This window comes from Dermacentor variabilis, chromosome 4 (assembly GCF_050947875.1).
Source record: "Dermacentor variabilis isolate Ectoservices chromosome 4, ASM5094787v1, whole genome shotgun sequence".
NCBI classification, from domain to species: domain Eukaryota; kingdom Metazoa; phylum Arthropoda; class Arachnida; order Ixodida; family Ixodidae; genus Dermacentor; species Dermacentor variabilis.
In genome coordinates, this window is record NC_134571.1 from 43,256,928 (window position 1) to 43,275,209 (window position 18,282).

The following is an 18,282-nucleotide window of genomic DNA, read 5'->3' on the forward strand; positions in this document are numbered from 1 at the left end:
GCGGAGGAACATTAGGAGGAGCCGAAGCACTTCCCTCCTAAATATCCAGTGTCCTCGCGGGAACAAGATGACGCTTGCACTTGAGTGGGGTGACGACTTGCGCTTGAGTCCATCTGTTAATATCTTACGTTCAGCTTGAGGGCACATTTAGTATATATTGTTCAGTGTCACCAAAACCTTGACAATGCACGCACGACACTGGGACAGACTGCTCATCTACCAACTGTTGTTAGTGTACCGCTTGATCCGCCCGTGTCGTATTTCCTTGATTCCGTGTATTGCGCTCCACCGTTGTCAGACTGAGTGCGTATATGTGTACAAGATTAGCCCCTGGGAGCGTTAGCCATTCATGGCCAGGGCGGCGCGCGGACGTGGACTGTGGCTTTTAAAAAAACTGCCGGCGTAATTATTTACGAATAATAGTTTCGACTCGTTAATAATTATTTCTGATGCTTTTCCGGCTTAATCGGCATCACTACACGACGCGACAGTATACGCAGCCGCGGAGTCGAACGAACGACCTCCGCGAGCCGACAGGCTGCAGTAACGCCGTTACTGCCGTAGCCACTTCATTTGTCACTTTTACCGCCTGTTCTCTTTGTTTTACGACCTCCTCGGAATGATTAACGTTTCTTCTCGAACTTCAGTTTCTCGCGGGACGGCCAACTCCCTTTTTCCCAACATTATTCTTCCCCTGCCGCCTTGCATGCAACCGGCCGCATTGGCAGCCAGCCAGCTGGGCCTCCCTCTCGTTCCCTATTTGTTCCGTCGTCACGTCGTAACTGCCACAACCACGCGCCGTTCTCGCAAGCTCGAGTGTTTCTCTTTATTTGTTTTCTTTTCTCTATCTGATATTCGGACCCTGTATACATATTATGCCTGTTTGCCGAAAAGTTGAAGAGCGGTATGGCCTCGCTACCATGACGTTCCCATGGAAACTGGCGAAGTGATTTACTTGTCTAAGCTGACCGCTTGCATCTTACAGCGATATTTCTAGCTTTCTTCTTTTTTTTTTTCGCCTTTCACCGTCCTCGCCGGGAAACCAATTTTACGGCTCACCGAGACCAGTGCAGCGTCGAATCCCTCAACGCAGCCGCGCCGTCCTGTATCTATCTTTCAAACTTTCTTTTCTGTTCTTTTTGAATGCTTCTCGCGTGCCGTTTAGCACAATCCACCCCTCTCCTCGGCAGCGGTCCTGTCCTATGCCTCGAATGGCGTGCGTTGGTCGGAAAAACGTCGTCGCGCTGCGTGCGAGTTTGTCCACACCGGACCGCTTTCCTTGGCTAGGTGCCCGGACGCGGTTTTCCGACTGCGCTCGACATCCGTGGTTGTGCGGCTCCACGTTTTTTGCATAAGACCGTGCCGCTCTTCTTCTGTTTATTCTATATTTAATTTATTATTATTAGGTGCAACCGCTTTCAAGAGACGGCACCACCTTGCAGCAGCACGTGTTGCCATTTTGCTGATTTTCACGCCAGTTTGCTGCCGCTATCTATCTATCTATCTATCTATCTATCTATCTATCTATCTATCTATCTATCTATCTATCTATCTGTCTGTCTGTCTGTCTGTCTGTCTGTCTGTCTGTCTGCCTGTCTGTCTGTCTGTCTGTCTGTCTGTCTGTCTGTCTGTCTGTCTGTCTGTCTGTCTCTCTCTCTCTCTCTCTCTCTCTCTCTCTCTGTGTGTGTGTGTGTGTGTGTGTGTGTGTGTGTGTGTGTGTGTGTGTGTGTGTGTGTGTGTGTGTGTGTGTGTGTGTGTGTGTGTGTGTGTGTGTGTGTGTGTGTGTGTGTTTGTGTGTGCATGTATGCATGTCGTTTAGCGACATTTGGTAAAGTTTACTGGCAACTGCTTTCATTTATTAAAACCGTTACTAAAGACCAGTCTAGCAGCCGATGACAGTAAGATCAGAATGAGTAAATAACACGGCATTGTCTGCAGTAACAAAAACGCGAACGCGATACGCTAAATATTTTACGAAGCCATGTGATGAGTTGTATTAGTTAGTTAGTTAGTTAGTTAGTTAGTTAGTTAGTTAGTTAGTTAGTTAGTTAGTTAGTTAGTTAGTTAGTTAGTTAGTTAGTTAGTTAGTTAGTTAGTTAGTTTAGATAGTATTTTTTAGAGAATCGTTCGTGACTCAGTATCTGGAGTAGCCACTCTGAACACGGCGAAATTCCCCCACGTTGCCAAATTCTGTAATGGCGGCATTTCGAGGCAATCACAGAGGCCATAGCAGCTCTTTGGGTCAATGAGAGCCGACAAGATGCCGAATTCGATACTAATTTGGCGGAATTTGACAGCGGTCAGAATAGCACTTCGGGTTCAAAGCGATCGGTGTCGAGACAGCAAGGATTGGGACGGGCTCTCTGCTATAGCTCTTCGGTTTCACCGTGAAAATCGTCGAGCACGGCCGTTGACCGTCTTTCTTTTTGCACCTGTCTGATTCTTTGTGCCTCAGCAGTTCAGTCGGGATCCGCGATCTCTCTGTGGTGGCCTCGATATTCTCGCCGCGTTGCACGCAATTGGCCGCACCTTTGTATTAATTTTGTTCGGCGCAACCAATATGACACACGAGGCATAGAAGAGCTCTCGACTAAAGGTTCCGGCGCAACCGCAACGAGTGATCCCCGCCAGAGCGAATTCTACTTTCGTGTTGCGCTCCCGTACAGCGCGGAGCCCCTACCTCCCCCCCCCCCCCCAATCCCTTTCTCTCTGTCTGTCTACTTGCATTCATCACCGAATTCCTTTCTCGTCTTTTGAAGTACGGTGTACCTCCGGCGAGGAAATCTGATGTGGGCGATTCATTCGTAACGATCTTGAACAAATGGAAGGAATGAATTATAAAACGGCTGCGCACCGTTTTGGCATTGAACTTTAAATTGGTCGCGAGGGGCGGATAAAGAATGTGGCTTCTCGAGGCGATCGACCGCACGGTCCCCTGTGCGCATTGAGCTTGCTACGCCACAAAAGCGGACCGATGTTTCTGCATTGATGTTTCTGCAATGAGCATTGATGGGATGTGCGGGTAGGATTGCGTATACAGAGCATATGCCCTACACTATGTGCGTCTCTCTCTCTCTCTCTCTCTCTCTCTCTCTCTCTCTCTCTCTCTCTCTCTCTGTTTGGCACAGCGTGTTGTGGAGAGCGTCAGAAAAATCAGTGTAATCAAACCCATCAAAGACAGGGAGAAAGATTTTCACTGAAAGGTAAAATAATTAACCGAAGTAGGGACCTTTACATGCTGCCCTGCAGTGAATGAGACCACGCAAAACAAAATCCTTGAAGGTGGGCAGAAGAATAGAAAAGTGCAGTTCTGGTGATTTTATCGGCAGGGTAAGTTTCCGCGGAGGCAAAGGCAAGTAAACTTATAAATCATGATAACTAATGCAAATAAATAAATAAATAAATAACGTTAGATGAAATGGGAGGGTCAGGGTTCAGGGAGCAAGCCCCCCATATTGAGTCAATAAGTAAATACAAGTAGTTCAGGGCATTGCATTCTTTCGGTGGGTAATGAGTAATTACACAAGTAGCCCCCTCAAGAACAACCCACGACAGACATTTAGAAAATTGAATTTTATATTAATTATGGGGGTTTGTACGGGAAGGGTTTGCACCTTTCGCACGTGAAGCAGCTGGAAGCAGCAGTGTGTGTGCGTAGGGGGGGGGGGGGGCGTGCGTGCGTTTGGTAAAGCGAAGCTTTCTTTGCCTTTTCCTTTGACTTTTCCACTGCTACTGCTGTTGCTTTTAACTGCGCGAGAAAACCGAAGACACGCGAAAGGAACACGCACCACACCACGAGCGCAGTGTTGCGCTATTTCGTGCGTTTCTTTCGCGTGTCTTCGTTTTTTTTTTCCCGCAGTTAAAAGAGACGTCTGAAGCTGTGAACTAACTAGCCCGCCTGAACGTCCTACTACTGCTGTTGCCGCGTCGAGGGGTGGTTCAGAGCTCACGGCGAGGGTGCGGGAGACGAGATAGGCAACGTCAAAGATGTTTCGGTGCAGCGGGGCCTCAGTATCATCTGACGCGCCCTGGGGGACGCAACGTTGCACTCTGGACGCCGTAATTAGGCGTGACCTCCCTCGAAAGCACTGCTTTAGCTGCCGCGCTTGCCTCTGTGCTACCGCGCAACAGCAACGAACGTCCAGGGAGTAGGTATTGATAATGTTTGAAAGCGAGTAGAGAGAGGGGTGGCAGGGAATGGGTACAACCGGATCCCGTGCCAACGCAGTCCGGAACAGGGTGATTAACCTCACCCCTCTGCACTCGTGGCAGTTTACCTAACAGCGCAGAAAGCTTCGTTTACATCGATTCCTACAGTTCGTGGGATCTCCTTTCCCTGTTTTTTTTTTCTTTTTTTTTCTCGTGGCCTGTACGGGTGATACTGGGCCAACCCAGCGTGCATGGACGAGCATTTGGGGCGCACAGCGAGTCTATACCGTACCGTGCGCAGCTGCGCCAAGGCTGTTGGACACGCTCGCTTGCACGCCTGTCCCGCCATATATCTCCCTATAGTCCTGCGCACCCTCCTGTCTTCTTTGTTTCCTGCGTCGCTTCTTTTCCCGCGCGCGAAGCTCCAATCAAAGATCCATTGAACGCCGTTCACCGGTGCACCCACTACTGAATAATGAAGTCCTGCGCGTGAATGGAAGAGGCTCCGCTCGGGAGGAGGAGGGGTCCGGCCGCGTTCGGCGCCGTAGAGGAACGGCGTCCCTAATTTGGTCCGAGACCGCCCCTCGCGCCCCATCGGCTTCGTAATTTTGTGCACTAACCCCCTCCGCTCCCACCCCCTCCTTCCGACTGGGCTTAAAACGACGCGGAATAGCGTGCTCGCGGACAAAGAGCAAATTCCAGGCCATACATCACGCTTCGATCGAGCCCCGAGACTAAATAACCGGCGGTGCAAACAGGTGCACTCTTCGGCGACAATGAAGCGGCCCAACAGGCCTTCGGGCATGCCAGCGACGAGCGTTTAGGCAGGCCTTCGTCGGTGAGGCACGCACTCGCGTTCGTCCGCTCGCGCGCATGAGCTGTTGCGCCACCCGCTCGAGGTGTTCGCGCGCATCTCGCTAGACGCGATCTTGTTCCCTCGTTTTCGTTCGACAGAATCTGCGCCATAAATGCAGGCATGCTTCTGCGCCGTGACACGCCAGGTTGTCAAGCTGCGTCGGTACCACGGGGATGAGACGCACGCCGCGTGAGAAAACTGTGCCCCTATGTCTGTCGCTGGATGATATTTATTTATTTATTGTCATACTGTTGGGGCGTCTCTCAAAAGCGCCGTCTGATCACTTAGTGCTGTTCTGCTGCTCCGAGAGTCGTTGCAACCACCATACGGCGTCTTGACGTAAACGGTCTAGAAGAAAGGGGCATGCTGACCTTGTAAGCTTCGTTTGCACGGCGCGGGTCGAGTCAGAAGTCGAGCTGACCGAACCTGACCCGACCGCGTTTACATGCGTCTTGCGTAGTGAGTTAGCCGGGCAAGTCTGTCCGCGTTTTTAATTGCGGGTTTGACTTGAGTCGCCTCAACGCTCGCTCGGCCCGACTTAGTCTGGCTCACGTAAACGTGTCTACAAGCAAAATGCCTGGTGTGCTGATATCTATGTGTGCGGGGGGAAATGTAAAATGACGAGCATTATAAACACGCACGCACGCAAGCACTCACTCACTCACTCACTCACTCACTCACTCAATCAATCAATCAATCAATCAATCGCGCATGAACGCGCGAACACGCACGTCTCTCTTCGTTCCATACATAGCTGTCAACGCTGTGAAGGCTAGAGAGACTTCTTGCAGTTGCTTAATCGTTCGCACTTGGATGTAGTTGCGCTTGGTATAGACGTTCGCACTTGGTATAGACGTGTTTTTTATTTGCCACCGGTCGCGAGGAGCCTCGAGTGCATGCTCGCGCGAGCGAACGCTTCTGGCACGCAGCGAAGCATGGATGGAACGCCGCGGAGCGATAACTTTTCGTCACCGAATTTCTTGCGTAGCTTCCGCAGCGTTGGCTGCTATGTATGGGAAGCAGTGTAGTTTTCCTGGCGTTCAAAACCCGGTCTTGTTCATGTTGTTGCTGCTTCGGTGCGCCACTGAAAGTCCCATTTAGTGCAATTAGGCTCGACTGAGCTGCATGTCTCGACTTCCCTGCACGTCTATGTACTCTAACCCAGTAAACAGCGCAGCCTCCCTCCTGCGTCTGTTTGTTCCGACGGATTAAATATGTTTATAGTTCGCTAAGCACATTCGATCTGTGCATATAATGCCCGTGTTTGTTCTGAGGGATTAAGTATGTGTAAAGTTCGCTAAGCAAATTTAATCCGTGCATACAATGTCCGTACCTTAATCCATCTGTTTGTCGTATTGCTACTAGAGTGTCAGAACTCGCAAACTTTTTGAACACCATCTCTCTCTCTCTCTCTCTCTCTCTCTCTCTCTCTCTCTCTCTCTCTCTCTCTCTCTCTCTCTCTCTCTCTCTCTCTCTCTCTCTCTCTCTCTCTCTTTTTTTTTTTTCTTTCTCTTTCTCTCTCTCTTTCTCTCTCTCTCTCTTTCTCTCTCTCTCAGTGCAAGCTAAACAGAAGCACTAAATCTACCTATACTTATGCTAGATTAATGTTCCACGCAGGCACGTACCCAGTGTTCATTTCTTTCGGCAGGGGGGGGCGGGGGCAAACTAAGGTACCTTATCTGTGCAAAAGAGGAGGGCGGGTACCTTTACTAGTACAAATGTGAATAATGCCCACCGTTCGCCATGAAGACGCGTAAGCCCGCAAAAGAGAAATGAAATAAGGTGTACCTCACAGGTACACGCGTGTGAGATACACCTCTTATTTGCTTGACAAACAAGGAACCACATCAAATGGACTCGCGCAGGAAAGAAGCGCAGGAAGAACACTACCAAGAACAAGTAAACACGCGGAAGTGTAAAATCATGTTTTCCAGTAGCGCTTTTCTTTAATTACATCTGGAAGAAATACTAAGAAATATATTTTTGTGGTGCAATGACAGTTCTTTTGGATCCCTCGTTTACTGCTCTACCAAGCGCCAAAACTTAGTTTCGGAGCAGGGGCCCGTACCCCCCCCCCCCCCCCGGCCCTCCTCCCTTCCTCCTGGGTACGCGTGTGCCTGCTTCCACGGGAGAAAGGGACAGACAGACAGACAAAGAACTTTATTAATGGTCCTGAGGAACCGGCGTTAGGGTACCTCCCTTTTCAGGGAGTCCCCGTAGCCGTCGCGGGCCGCACCCACGTCGGGGTCGGAAGATCGTGGTCCTCCGCCCTGTCACAGGCCCTCTGGACAGCCCGTAGTTGCTCTGAGGGGTCGTTTATCAGTTGAGCAAAAGCTCATTCCAGCGTTTTCATTTCGCCCACCAGTGAATGAATTTCTCGCATATCTCGAACTTGGCTGCCATTCTATGTTAAAACTATACAAAAGACGTGTGCGCGTTAATGTAGCGGCCGCTGTGCACCGTGTAATTCCTTTTTTACTTGACGTGCGTTATTACGACCCTGAAAACGGGGCAACTCTGCGTTCGGCACTTGTGCACAGTGCATCGCGTCACGCGTTGAGTGTTCACGCACTGAAACTATTGACAGCGCGAAACGGCACGAACTAGACATGAAACATGCACGGACGAGCGCTGACTATCAACAGGCTGCTTCATTGAAAGCACACATATAAAAAGCGATGATGCACGCGACAACAACAGAAAATGACGCAGTAAATTTAAGGCGCGCTTGGCATGAAATGACAATATCAACAACTCTCTAAAGAAAGTTATCAAGGTAATTTATCTCTGACTCCTGGAGCGGAACAGACGGACGCGCCTCCAGCCTTATCTCCAGCCTTATCAAAGAAGTAAGCGTCCACTATTTCTCCGGTCTGATCTATCCCCGTATAAAACTCGATGGTACTTTGGTTTTCGAAGGCGCTGCAGGAGCGCAGCCGCTCCCGTATTTCTTGCAGTCCATACCAAGATTTGAAGAGGGCTGTCCCCTCAAGGAAGCCGTATGTTCCCTAAGGCGTATTCACGTCACGTAGTAGGAAAAGGCCGAGAGCCCGTATGTATTTCAGTGGCGGAGCGCAGGCGACGCATAACGCGATCGCAGCTTGCAGACGTGCAGGCGTGTGTCTTCCTGAGTGACGTTACCGTGCAGAGTGCCACGAGGGTCTATTCTTTCCTATCCCGCATGGTGTTGTATGTACATGTCGAGAAACTGCGTGTTTGTAAATGAGGAGGCGTGACGATGCACACTGTAGGCAACGAGCGCAAACGACTACACTGTCATTCGATCCGCTTGCTCCTCGCCAGTTGTCGCTGGAACAACAATGATCTTCGCCATTCAGCAAATTTCCAAATCCCAAACCTGTCTGTATTTCTTTCTGTCTGTCTAGTCTAGTGTGGTCTCCAAATAGTCTAGTGTGGTCTCACCTTTCGTAATCCTGTACGCTGAAGATGACCACAACTGCGCCAAGTCTTCGTGACATGAGCGTGTCTATACCAGTATACTCCGCGCTCACAAGTCACCGCGGCCGTGCGATTTCATCCGCACGCTTCCCGCTTGCTTTTAGAAAGTCGTGCCGTATTGCCTCGAACAGGCGTCATCAGCCAAATTAAGTCCGCTGCTTTCCAATTAGCGTATTCGCGCACAATAAGCCTCGCGCACAATAAGCGCCGCCCATCTTATTATACCTGCTGGAGACCGTTCTGACTTCGTCGCTATATACATCCGATCCTACGTTCTTTATTTATTAAGGCCCTCGTCCCTGCCCTTCAGTCGACTCCCTTTGTACTCTGATAAGCTAACCGATGAGCGTCTTCTTCTCGGTCAGCTTCCACTCGGAGCAGGAATCTCGACGCTGGCTGGTTGCGTGGGCTCTCGCTCTGAGCTCTTCGTGCGGAACGAGAAAAGCGTAGACGGCGGCTCTTCGCAGCGCGAAGCTGCATGACGGACGACGGGCTCGGATTTCGGGCAGTGACGCATCCGTCCCGTCTCCATCGGAGCCGGCTTGCCTGATTACGTAATTGGATGCGTCTCCCTGTCGTATATAAAACTGGCTGCGAAATACAGCCCTGCTTTTTTCACAGGACTATATTATAATCTCGCCGCTCTTGAAGCTTTCGCGTGCGCTTTGAACGCTGCCTTCCTGTGCCCGTTACCTGATTGGCACTGGGCCATTTGACGTCCGACGTATGTTTTAACGCGAGGCTTTTCTAGGCGAACCTTTCCTGGTTTGCCTGACCTTTCTTGACAGCTGGCTTTCTCCGTACACTACCACCTCTTCGTATCTTTGGCCCTTGAAGGGTGTAGGGAGGTTGAAATTCACTCAAGTATCCTTACGTGATTTGAACACGAAAGCATGAGGACTTGTCTAAGTTACCACCTTAAATTAGAACTCCACCTTAATCCACTTTGCTCTAATTTGTACGAGCCTTAATCCACCTCAATCCAATCTTGGGACGAGGCCAGGTCGTTTCCTTTTTCTTTCCTTTCTTCTTTTTTCTTTTTTAATGAACGGCCATGGCGTCCGTCCAATTAACGCCGTGGCCGCTCACCGTGGCGTTTCGCAGTGCGAACCGCAGCAGGTCCACGTAACGTAAAGTCATCACTTGGTCACGTGGGTTTGGGTACCATCGAATGACACCACCAGACGCGGGATTTTCAGCTTCATGAGGCATATAATGATTTCGCAGTAAAATTCGAATCTCTGCTTGTGCTTCGACCAATTCTCCCGAGGGACCCTGCCATTTTGTCTTTTGATACCGTAGCGGTGTTTCGTGGCGCTATATACTAGACAAATTTCATATTCCGCTAAAACTATAAACACGTGATCGTTTTGATGCCAATTGTGTACGCCTGTTGCAAATCTATGGCATCGGTAATGCGAACTTTTCATAATGAACGCCCCCTCGTATTCCTGATGTTTGATACAGCTACCAACTTAGCTACATACACTGCGCAGCATAGAAATGGTAGTTATTCTAGGCCACTCTGGCTGTGCGGCTATATACGCGCGTCCGCGGGACACCCGCGCAGTGGTGGTCCAACTGCGCCATTTGCGCCATTCTGCTACAATTCGACTTGCCTGCTCCTGGCTGCGCCCACTCAAGTGCCATTTGCGCCAACTGCGCAAAAGCGCTGTATTTTCTCGTTTTTGCGGCAATGCAGTGTTTTCAGTGGGGTTTGCAACTACAGTCAACGAACGATTTTCCGGACGCCCGACATTTCGGACATGCCCAATGATCGGACGCCTTCGCGCCACTGCCATGGTACCGCATAGTCAATGTATAAGAATGTCTGAAATTTCTGATGCAAAAACTCTTCGCCGTCCCATTTTCCGGACCTTTTTCCATGATCGCAGATCCGAAACGGCATTAATCGAAGCCACCTCCGCCGCCATTTTTATTATTTCGCCGTTTAGAACAGGCGCTCTCGCACGCAGATCCACTGGCCGCCGCCCACTGCCGCGGCAACGCTGCGCTAGGCCACCGCAGCTAGGCCTACAGCTACTTCGACGTCCGCAACCAAGCTTTTTGCTTTTCGGTGCCTTGTTTTTCATTAAAGCAACTCGTCGCTGTTAGCAATCGCGCCGACTCCGTCTTTGTAATCCTCCCCCATGGCTTCGAAGCTCGGAAAGCACGACGCGTTTAAATAATGCCGGATTCTGAAAGTCAGCTTCTCCTTAATACAGCAGTGTTATGCGGTGAAGCGTACGCGAAGCAATGGTGCGGTGAAGCATTGCAAAAGTAGAAGGGGCAATTATCACGGGACACAGTATGTACTGTATTCCTTAATTACACATCCGTGCACTCGCTTCCCTGTCACAGTGCGAGCACCGATAAGCCTAGTAAGCGTACTTGCAGGCCTTCAGAGCTATTTCGAACGTTTATGTGGCGATTTGAGCCCTTGGGGGCAGTAAAAGGCATAGATTCGTTTTTTCGGACGTTTTCGCGGCCTCTAGAGAGTGCGAAAATCGGACGTTATGAATCAACTATACGAATAAATTTAACATTCAAATAATTCATTTCGCGACTCGATTATTTGCTACTCTGTTTTTGCATATTAAATGAAATATTCGGCTGAGGCCGATGCATTGCCCGTAGCCTAACCGGGGCACTCAGATGGTTTCGGGACAGGAACGTCCGCAACAGAAACAGTTACGTGGCTGAACCACAATCTGATTATGAGGCACGCCTGTATTGGTACAAGGGTCGTCCTGGTCATCAACTCTAATCGAAACAATTCTTATACCCGACGCCGACAAACGGAACGGCAACGAAAGCAGCGCTTATGTGCGAAGGTATAGGGCCAATTAGCCACTGGAAGGCACGGAGATCGTATCATATACGTACGTGTTCATGCATGCGGATTCATGTGTTTGCACATGCAGTTCAGAACCTTCTGCCAATCTGCAAGCGTCTATGCACGACTGCAGTAGCTGCCGGCTTCGACAGTTGTCAAAAACACGTATACATGAGCTCGGAACCGATCGCCGGTTAGCCACTCATACGAACATATTAGCGGCAAGCTTTCCATGATGACTTGTAGAAAGCTTGCCAGTCAAATCGGCTAACAGCCAATTTTCGCCATGGCACACTGCCTCGGCCTAGTTGGGTCTAATCGGTAGGGCTACGAATGGTCAGTCGGGTATAGGTGAGGAAAATTACGGTTTTACGCCGAATCGACTGGTACCTATTTGCGGATGCCACACGACACATGGGAAGGCGACAATCTGCCTCGCAACGAAAGCGAGTGTACCATCTTTGCGACATAGCGTACAACAGTACTCATTTCGGCACTGCTCATAGACGCATAGTCTTGTCAAGCTTCTAGCATTGCTTTAGGCATACTAATACACATTTTGTCCGGTGCGTTAAAGTCAATCAAAGCACATCGGTCATTTGGAATGCACATAAGACATTTGCCATCACTTTTTGTCTTGTGCACGCCTAACGGCGCAAATTGTTCTGGCGCATTCGTAATTTTATGCTGCCGTTGGCTTTGTGTCTTGCGTCACTCTTCATTTACTGATTGCACAGTAATAACAAGCTTTGCCAAATGGCTACAGATTACTGTACTACTCCAAATGCTCCAAAAAGACAAATTTTTCTGCTCCATAACTGCTCCAGAATGACATTTTTCCTGCTCCAAAAATTGCTCCAAATCCTAAACTGGCTGGACCACCACTGCCCGCGCAATCTTCGGCACTGACCACGTGATGAGGGTGGCGCTAGAAGTTCGCTCTACTATAAAAGCGTGCATGAATCGTTGCGCTTCTCTGCGACCGGTGTGTCCCTCTCCCTGACACAATTCTGAATGCATACCTCCCCTCTCCACCGCCGCGGACACACTACACCGCAAATTACGGAGCAGTCGCACCGCCCTATCGTTGCTAGAACTCGCGGATGAGTGATTGCGCAGGGAAACTCGAGCTGCCGAGTTGGGCACAGAAAAAGAAGAAGAAAAGAAATGGAAAGTGTGGGAGCTCGTGTCATCCTATAAGGAAGCGCGGGTAACCCACCCCCTTACCCCATCTCCTCCTCCTGATCACTCTTTATTGCGACGTGTTTCGCGATGCCACGCTGGGCGCGTATGTGTGCGGGCTGCAGCTCTAAAAGCTTGCAGTGTTGCTGAAAGTCTATAGAAAGCGCGAAGTTGTTTACGCACTGGTTCCGGGCTTTCTCATTCCTTTCGAAATGTGGCGGCGACAAATAGTCACTTAGCTTGCTTGAGCTAATAAGTATTATATAAATGCATAGCAGTCCAGCATGTGGCTCTCTCTCTTTGATTTTCTATCTCTTCGTTAAAAAATATATTTCTATATTATACGGTTACCTACGCTGGTAATGATCCTGGCTTTGCCAATCTCTAATTTCCTGCTTTTTATTGCGATAGCAATTATATGGACACTTCAGGCGCATTTCTGCCATCGCCATATGTGCGAGTGAAAGCATGTGAGGGGGAGCCGGCCATGGCGGCTCAGTTTCGCGCACGCAAGAGAGGAAAGCTGGGAGGAAACGCGCTGTCTTCCGTCGCGTTCAAAGCTCCTGGGGAAGAGCAGGAAGTGGGAGGGGGAAGGGGCGTTCTACTCCGGGTGGCCGCGCGCGTCCGCCCGGGCCGCTATATCTTGGAAGCCATCTGCGATGATGACAGAGACCGGCGCGTGCTGTGTTTTCGCGGCTTAGTCCGCGTAGGGGGGGGTGGTGCGAGACGCAGCACGAAGGACAATTCGCTCGCTGCTGCTGCCGCGCTTCCTCACTCCAGCGTTCTGACAGCGAGTTTCCGCGGTCATCGAGTGAGATGTGTTCATGTTTTATGGTGCACGCGTGACACCATGCTTGTTAATTTAGTTCGTATACCTGTCTTTACTAGTTTATGCGGTCGATGAAACTATCCTTACTTCGTATAGTTGTGCACTAATTTGCTACCGTAATTGATGTATAGCCTTTCGGGCGAAATTGCGACTTTCGTTTTTTTTTTTCACCAATACTTTGAACGCCTCTTGGTGATCTCTGCTGCGGACCAGTTAATATTCTAAAGAACAGCGCTAACTACAGGGCCACACGTAGACAAACACAGACCTGTGTATATATCAATTAACAAGATTTGAGGTATTCAAAGTGGATATTTGTTACCCTCCCTGGATGTTAACATGTCCTCAAATAGAATTATCGGTTGAAGGGATTATATCTAAGAGAGACATGTTCATAGTAGCCGCACAACAACTGGCACTCTTCCAAATTTACTCCTTATATCCCCAGTACATGCACGTTTACACAGATGGTTCGTGTCATAAAAATTCCTCGGCTTCAGCATTCTTCATTCCACATTTAGCGCTAGAGCAAACATTTAAATTATCCCAAGAGACATCTTCCTCCGTGGCAGAACTGTTTGCGATCCTGTGTGCTTTGTGTTTCATAACATCAGAAAAACATTCGCAAAAATGGGTTATCTTCAGCGATTCGCCAGCTGCTCTCACATTACTACAGAGCAATAAGAAAAATTCTTTGAACACTTCGCTATTGTATGAGACACTTAAAGAACTTACAAAAGCAAATACAATGAACCACGTAATTGCATTCCAGTGGATACCTGGGCACTGCAATATTCATGGTAATACTGCAGCGGACGCAGCTGCGAATCGAGCGCACAATAACGCGGAGACAACCAATCTTCCTCTGTTGCGTAGTGAAGTCCGTCTGCTCCTGAGACAGATATCTTGTCGCCTCAGCAAAACTACCTGGTTTGATCAGCAAACTAAAAACTCAGAGTTATACTTTATAGACCCATGCATAAACTTATCAATGCCGAAAAATCTAAGAGACAACAGAAAATTTGAAACATTGGTACACCGCCTGCGTCTTGGTACTGCATTTACAAAACACTTCTTGTACAGGATAAAACGTGTCTCTAATCCGCAATGTTCTTGTGGCCATCCAGACGAAGATGTGAATCATCTTCTTCCCGAGTGTACGAAATACGATCCACAAAGAAGGGTACTGCAAGCAAATTTGTTGATGTTAGGCAGAAAACCATTCACTCTAAAAAAGGTACTTAGCCCATGGCCAGCTGCGGGCCTTCAAAAAATAGCGCTTCTTGCTCTGAAAAAGTTTTTAGAGGACACCAACATTTTGGGAAAATATTAGGTATCAGATGATCCAAATACGCTAAATGAGCAACACAAGCGTTGTCCGTGGTTCATAATTGGTTTATGTGGTGATCGCAACTTTTACGCAATATGTATAATTCTGTTCTGTACTTGCAGTGCATTACATGTGTGTTTTGGCTGTACAAAATATCTGACTTTATATATTCGTACGTGGACTGAACTAATGCACAGAACTTTGCGACTGATGTACTATTGGACTGTATATTTTTTTATTCATCCAGTGTTCTACTGAGTGCCATATTTCGTGTAGCTATTCTCCCTTTTTACGCAAATTTGTTTCCTTTGCCAAGCGACAAGGAGTAGCCGGTGCCACCATAAAGGCGCCAACCTCTCCTAATATTCACTTCAATAAAAAAAAATATCTATTACGTGCGCTCTTTTAGAATGATGCCTTATCCGGTTTTCGCTGTTGCGTTTCCCCGCGGAGCGCTCGAGCGGCTATGCGCGGTTTTAGTGAGACAGCAGGTGGCTGCATTTACGTATATATACGCAGGATTGAAGAGGTCTGGGAAGGAAGCAGGTTCGAGGGGCGCGGGTACGGCTCCCTAAGGCTCTTCGCTATGGAGCTCCACAGATTGCCGCTAGCTGAGCGCGTCGCCTGCCCGCACGATCTCATTCCCCGCGTGCCACTCTGAAATTCCAATTGCGCGTCTCGACAGCGGACAGGGTGGGCGGAACGCGATGAATAAGAACAAGGTATACTTCGCACGCTTTCGCTTCGGTAGCGTCCTCCTCCTCCGCCCCCCTCCCCCCCCCCCCTCCTACTCCGTATGGAATAATTTTTCGCTTGTTAGGAGCAGTCCGCCGGTGAGGGAGCGACAAAAAAAAAAGGGGGAAGGAAAGAAAGCGAAAGAAGCAGAGGCGTGAATTGATAATCGCGAAGCAGCGCTAGCTCCCGTTGCACGGTGGTGTTCTTGTTTTGGTATTTTGCTGCGTTGTTCTTTGTGGCCCTTGCGTTATTTTTGTCCGCACGCGTGTCGCAAAACAGTCACATGTGTGTGTAGGGGCTGTGTGTATAGCGCGTTCTACAAGCTGTTCCAAGCTGCGGGTTCCGTGATTCTGAAACTAACTGGAACCCGTATCATACATTCTCTGCCTCCCCCGCTTCTATCGAGATACTTGTCTGCAGCGTATGCCTCGTTTCGTTTCCATTTGAAAGTTTTGAAAGCAGGCGAACCAAAGTTTGCGGACGGCTATATCGCCCTTGCTCATGAAAGAACCGAACCACTGCAGTGAATTCATGCGCACGTGCTTTGCCAGCGGTGTGGAATTTTTCATTTTTGGTTGGGAGACGCCATATACCGCGCGAGAAACGCGGATAACATATACCCTAACATTTAGCATACGCTGTTGGGATTGCCCGTATACCGATGAAACCATGGAGAAAGGAGAAAGTAAACGCGAAATTCAATCACGAATTCTCGAGCTCGTCGGCAAATAACGTTGCGGATTATCGAACTTGTCACGCAGAAGGCAGCAGACTACAGACAACACAGATGACAGACCGACGCAGTAGGACATATTCTAAGACCTAGAATATATCTTGATGCGGATCGTTCAAGGGTGTCGAAGTTGATGGTTATTTTTCTAGCGCGCACAAGGGCAGTTCGCGTCCTTTGTTTTTAAAATTCTGTAATAGGGTGTTGCTGAAACCGCTGGCCGAATGTTTTTGGACGTTATCGGTCCAGCGTATTAGCGGCGAGAATTAGGAGTGGCGCCCTCTCGCGAGTGACGTCACGGCCAGGACGCCGCTCGCTCCGGCTCGCTCAAATGCCGCGCGCGCTCGTTCCCTTTGTGTATGCTCGTGGTATGGGTGGCTCGAGCCGTACGTATTGAAGGATACGTCGGCTTCTTTCAACTGCCGTGCCTTAAACAGTTTCTTCTTCAAAAGCGTGTGAGTCGAGAAACTTTGCGGCTTGGATAAAGCAAGCTATGTAGCGTTAAAGGGGTCTACTGGTTTTGCAATACATATATGCGCCGTGTCTATCGGTAAATTTTGCGTAAAAAGAATGTCTGCAAATTCAACACGCGAAGTTGTGTATGATGCCTCGCTAAACACTTAACATTCCCTTAGTATTTAGCTATGAGAGGCATTGCATTTTACACGAAAGAAAAATCTTGGTAATTGGCGTCAGCATGTTATCCGATGTTAGAAAGACACTGCCCAGCGAAGCTGTCATCATGATTCTTATTACTCTGGTGTGTTGTTCTATTCAAATATGACCATTCATTAATGCGTAAAAAAATAGGCGCGAATTTCTCATGAAAAGGTTTGCTTCTACTTTCATCCGTATCTGAAACAGGCCTCCAGAAAACGAATTGCTCATGGCTGCTACCACGACGGCGCGTCATGTAGAGTATTTACATAGTTAATTCACAAACACCATAGTAGCAATCAGCTGAGAGATGCGAGATCTTCAGGCGAGGTCAGACGACAGCGGCGTGCGCGCTGCGGCCGGCGGATGCGTCCACTTCCGCTGCCTCGGGTTTTTCTCTTTCTTTTGGCTGATTTCTGAAACGGTGGCGAGGCGAGCCCGAACCTCAACTCCCTCACTCCGGGGTCCCATCTGGAGACGCAGTCACGTGGACGGGCGTATATTTTTGGCGCACCGCGGCCCGCGAGTTGGCTGAGTGCGACCGCCCCCCGGCGGCCGCGCGGCCATGGCGACCGGATGGGTCTTCGGCCGGTGAGTCTGGCGTCACCTGCGCTTGTTCGCAGGCCGCATTTTCTTGCTTCGGTCCAATCTTTTTTTCAACAGCCTTGTTGCCCCCGCGCGGCTCCTATGTTCTCTTCTTCCTCGAGATGTGGTGGAGGCAGCCTTCGTCGTGCTCCACGTTCTATTCTCCCGTCGCCTGTAGTTCCTTGCTCTAAGCTGTGGATCGTGCCCGCTCGAAGGCTCGCGAGGCTTCGCCGTGCAGGGGAGCCAGCTCGACGCGTGCGCCGCAGCCGCTACCTGCGGCCGTTCCAGCTGCGGCTAGACCTCGAGTGTACACGGAAGACGAGCCACGTCTGAAGCACGGTGCGGTATATACGCCTGTTCGCGCACGCACGCGTGAAAGTGGCCCCTCGCGAGAAGACGCCTTTTATCCGTGGCGACGCAGCGTGGGCCGAACAGGAGCCCGCATCTTTCTGGCGATCGCTTTCTCGACCACCTTCACGTGTGTGCCGCGCAGTACACGTTTAGACTTCTCTTTTGCAAACTGGACTTACAGCGCGTGCATAGACAAAAAAAAAAACGAGAGAAAGAACGAATACAAGCGCCTTTTGTGCTTTTGAATGTGTATATACTCACTGTAGGTCGAGTTTGCATTGGAACATCATCTAGCCGGAACCCAGATCCTGCTTCACTATATAGACTTCTCACACTGAAGCTACGGGCGTCCTGTCACTTCTCTGTCGATTCCTATGCAACGCTCACTAAAGTGATATCCCCGAAATTGATCCCTCGAGTGTGCCGCCGCGGATGCTGTCTCGTTGGGTGTCCCTTACTGAGCGCGGTCGATGCACGTCTCTTCTCAGGTTGACTGTATAAGTAGACGCAGCAATGCGTCGCGCGTCATGTCCGCGCATCGTCGAACTTGTTTTGCATTTTGCTTCTACAGGTAGTAAAGTCA

The 18,282-nt window shown here is 49.5% G+C and overlaps 1 protein-coding gene across 3 annotated transcripts in view; it reads left to right on the forward strand.

Moving 5' to 3' along the window:
* LOC142579020 (uncharacterized) overlaps positions 1-18,282 on the forward strand; it is a 445,280-nt gene that overhangs the window by 366,846 nt on the left and 60,152 nt on the right. The window contains exon 1 of one of the 3 annotated variants that reach the window (XM_075688800.1): positions 17,283-17,354. The exons of the other annotated variants lie outside the window; for them this stretch is intronic. Coding sequence (XP_075544915.1) covers positions 17,329-17,354 — 26 coding nt within the window. The 5' untranslated portion in view covers positions 17,283-17,328. Of the gene's footprint in view, positions 1-17,282; positions 17,355-18,282 lie in introns of those variants that run through there. 3 annotated transcript variants of the gene reach the window in all.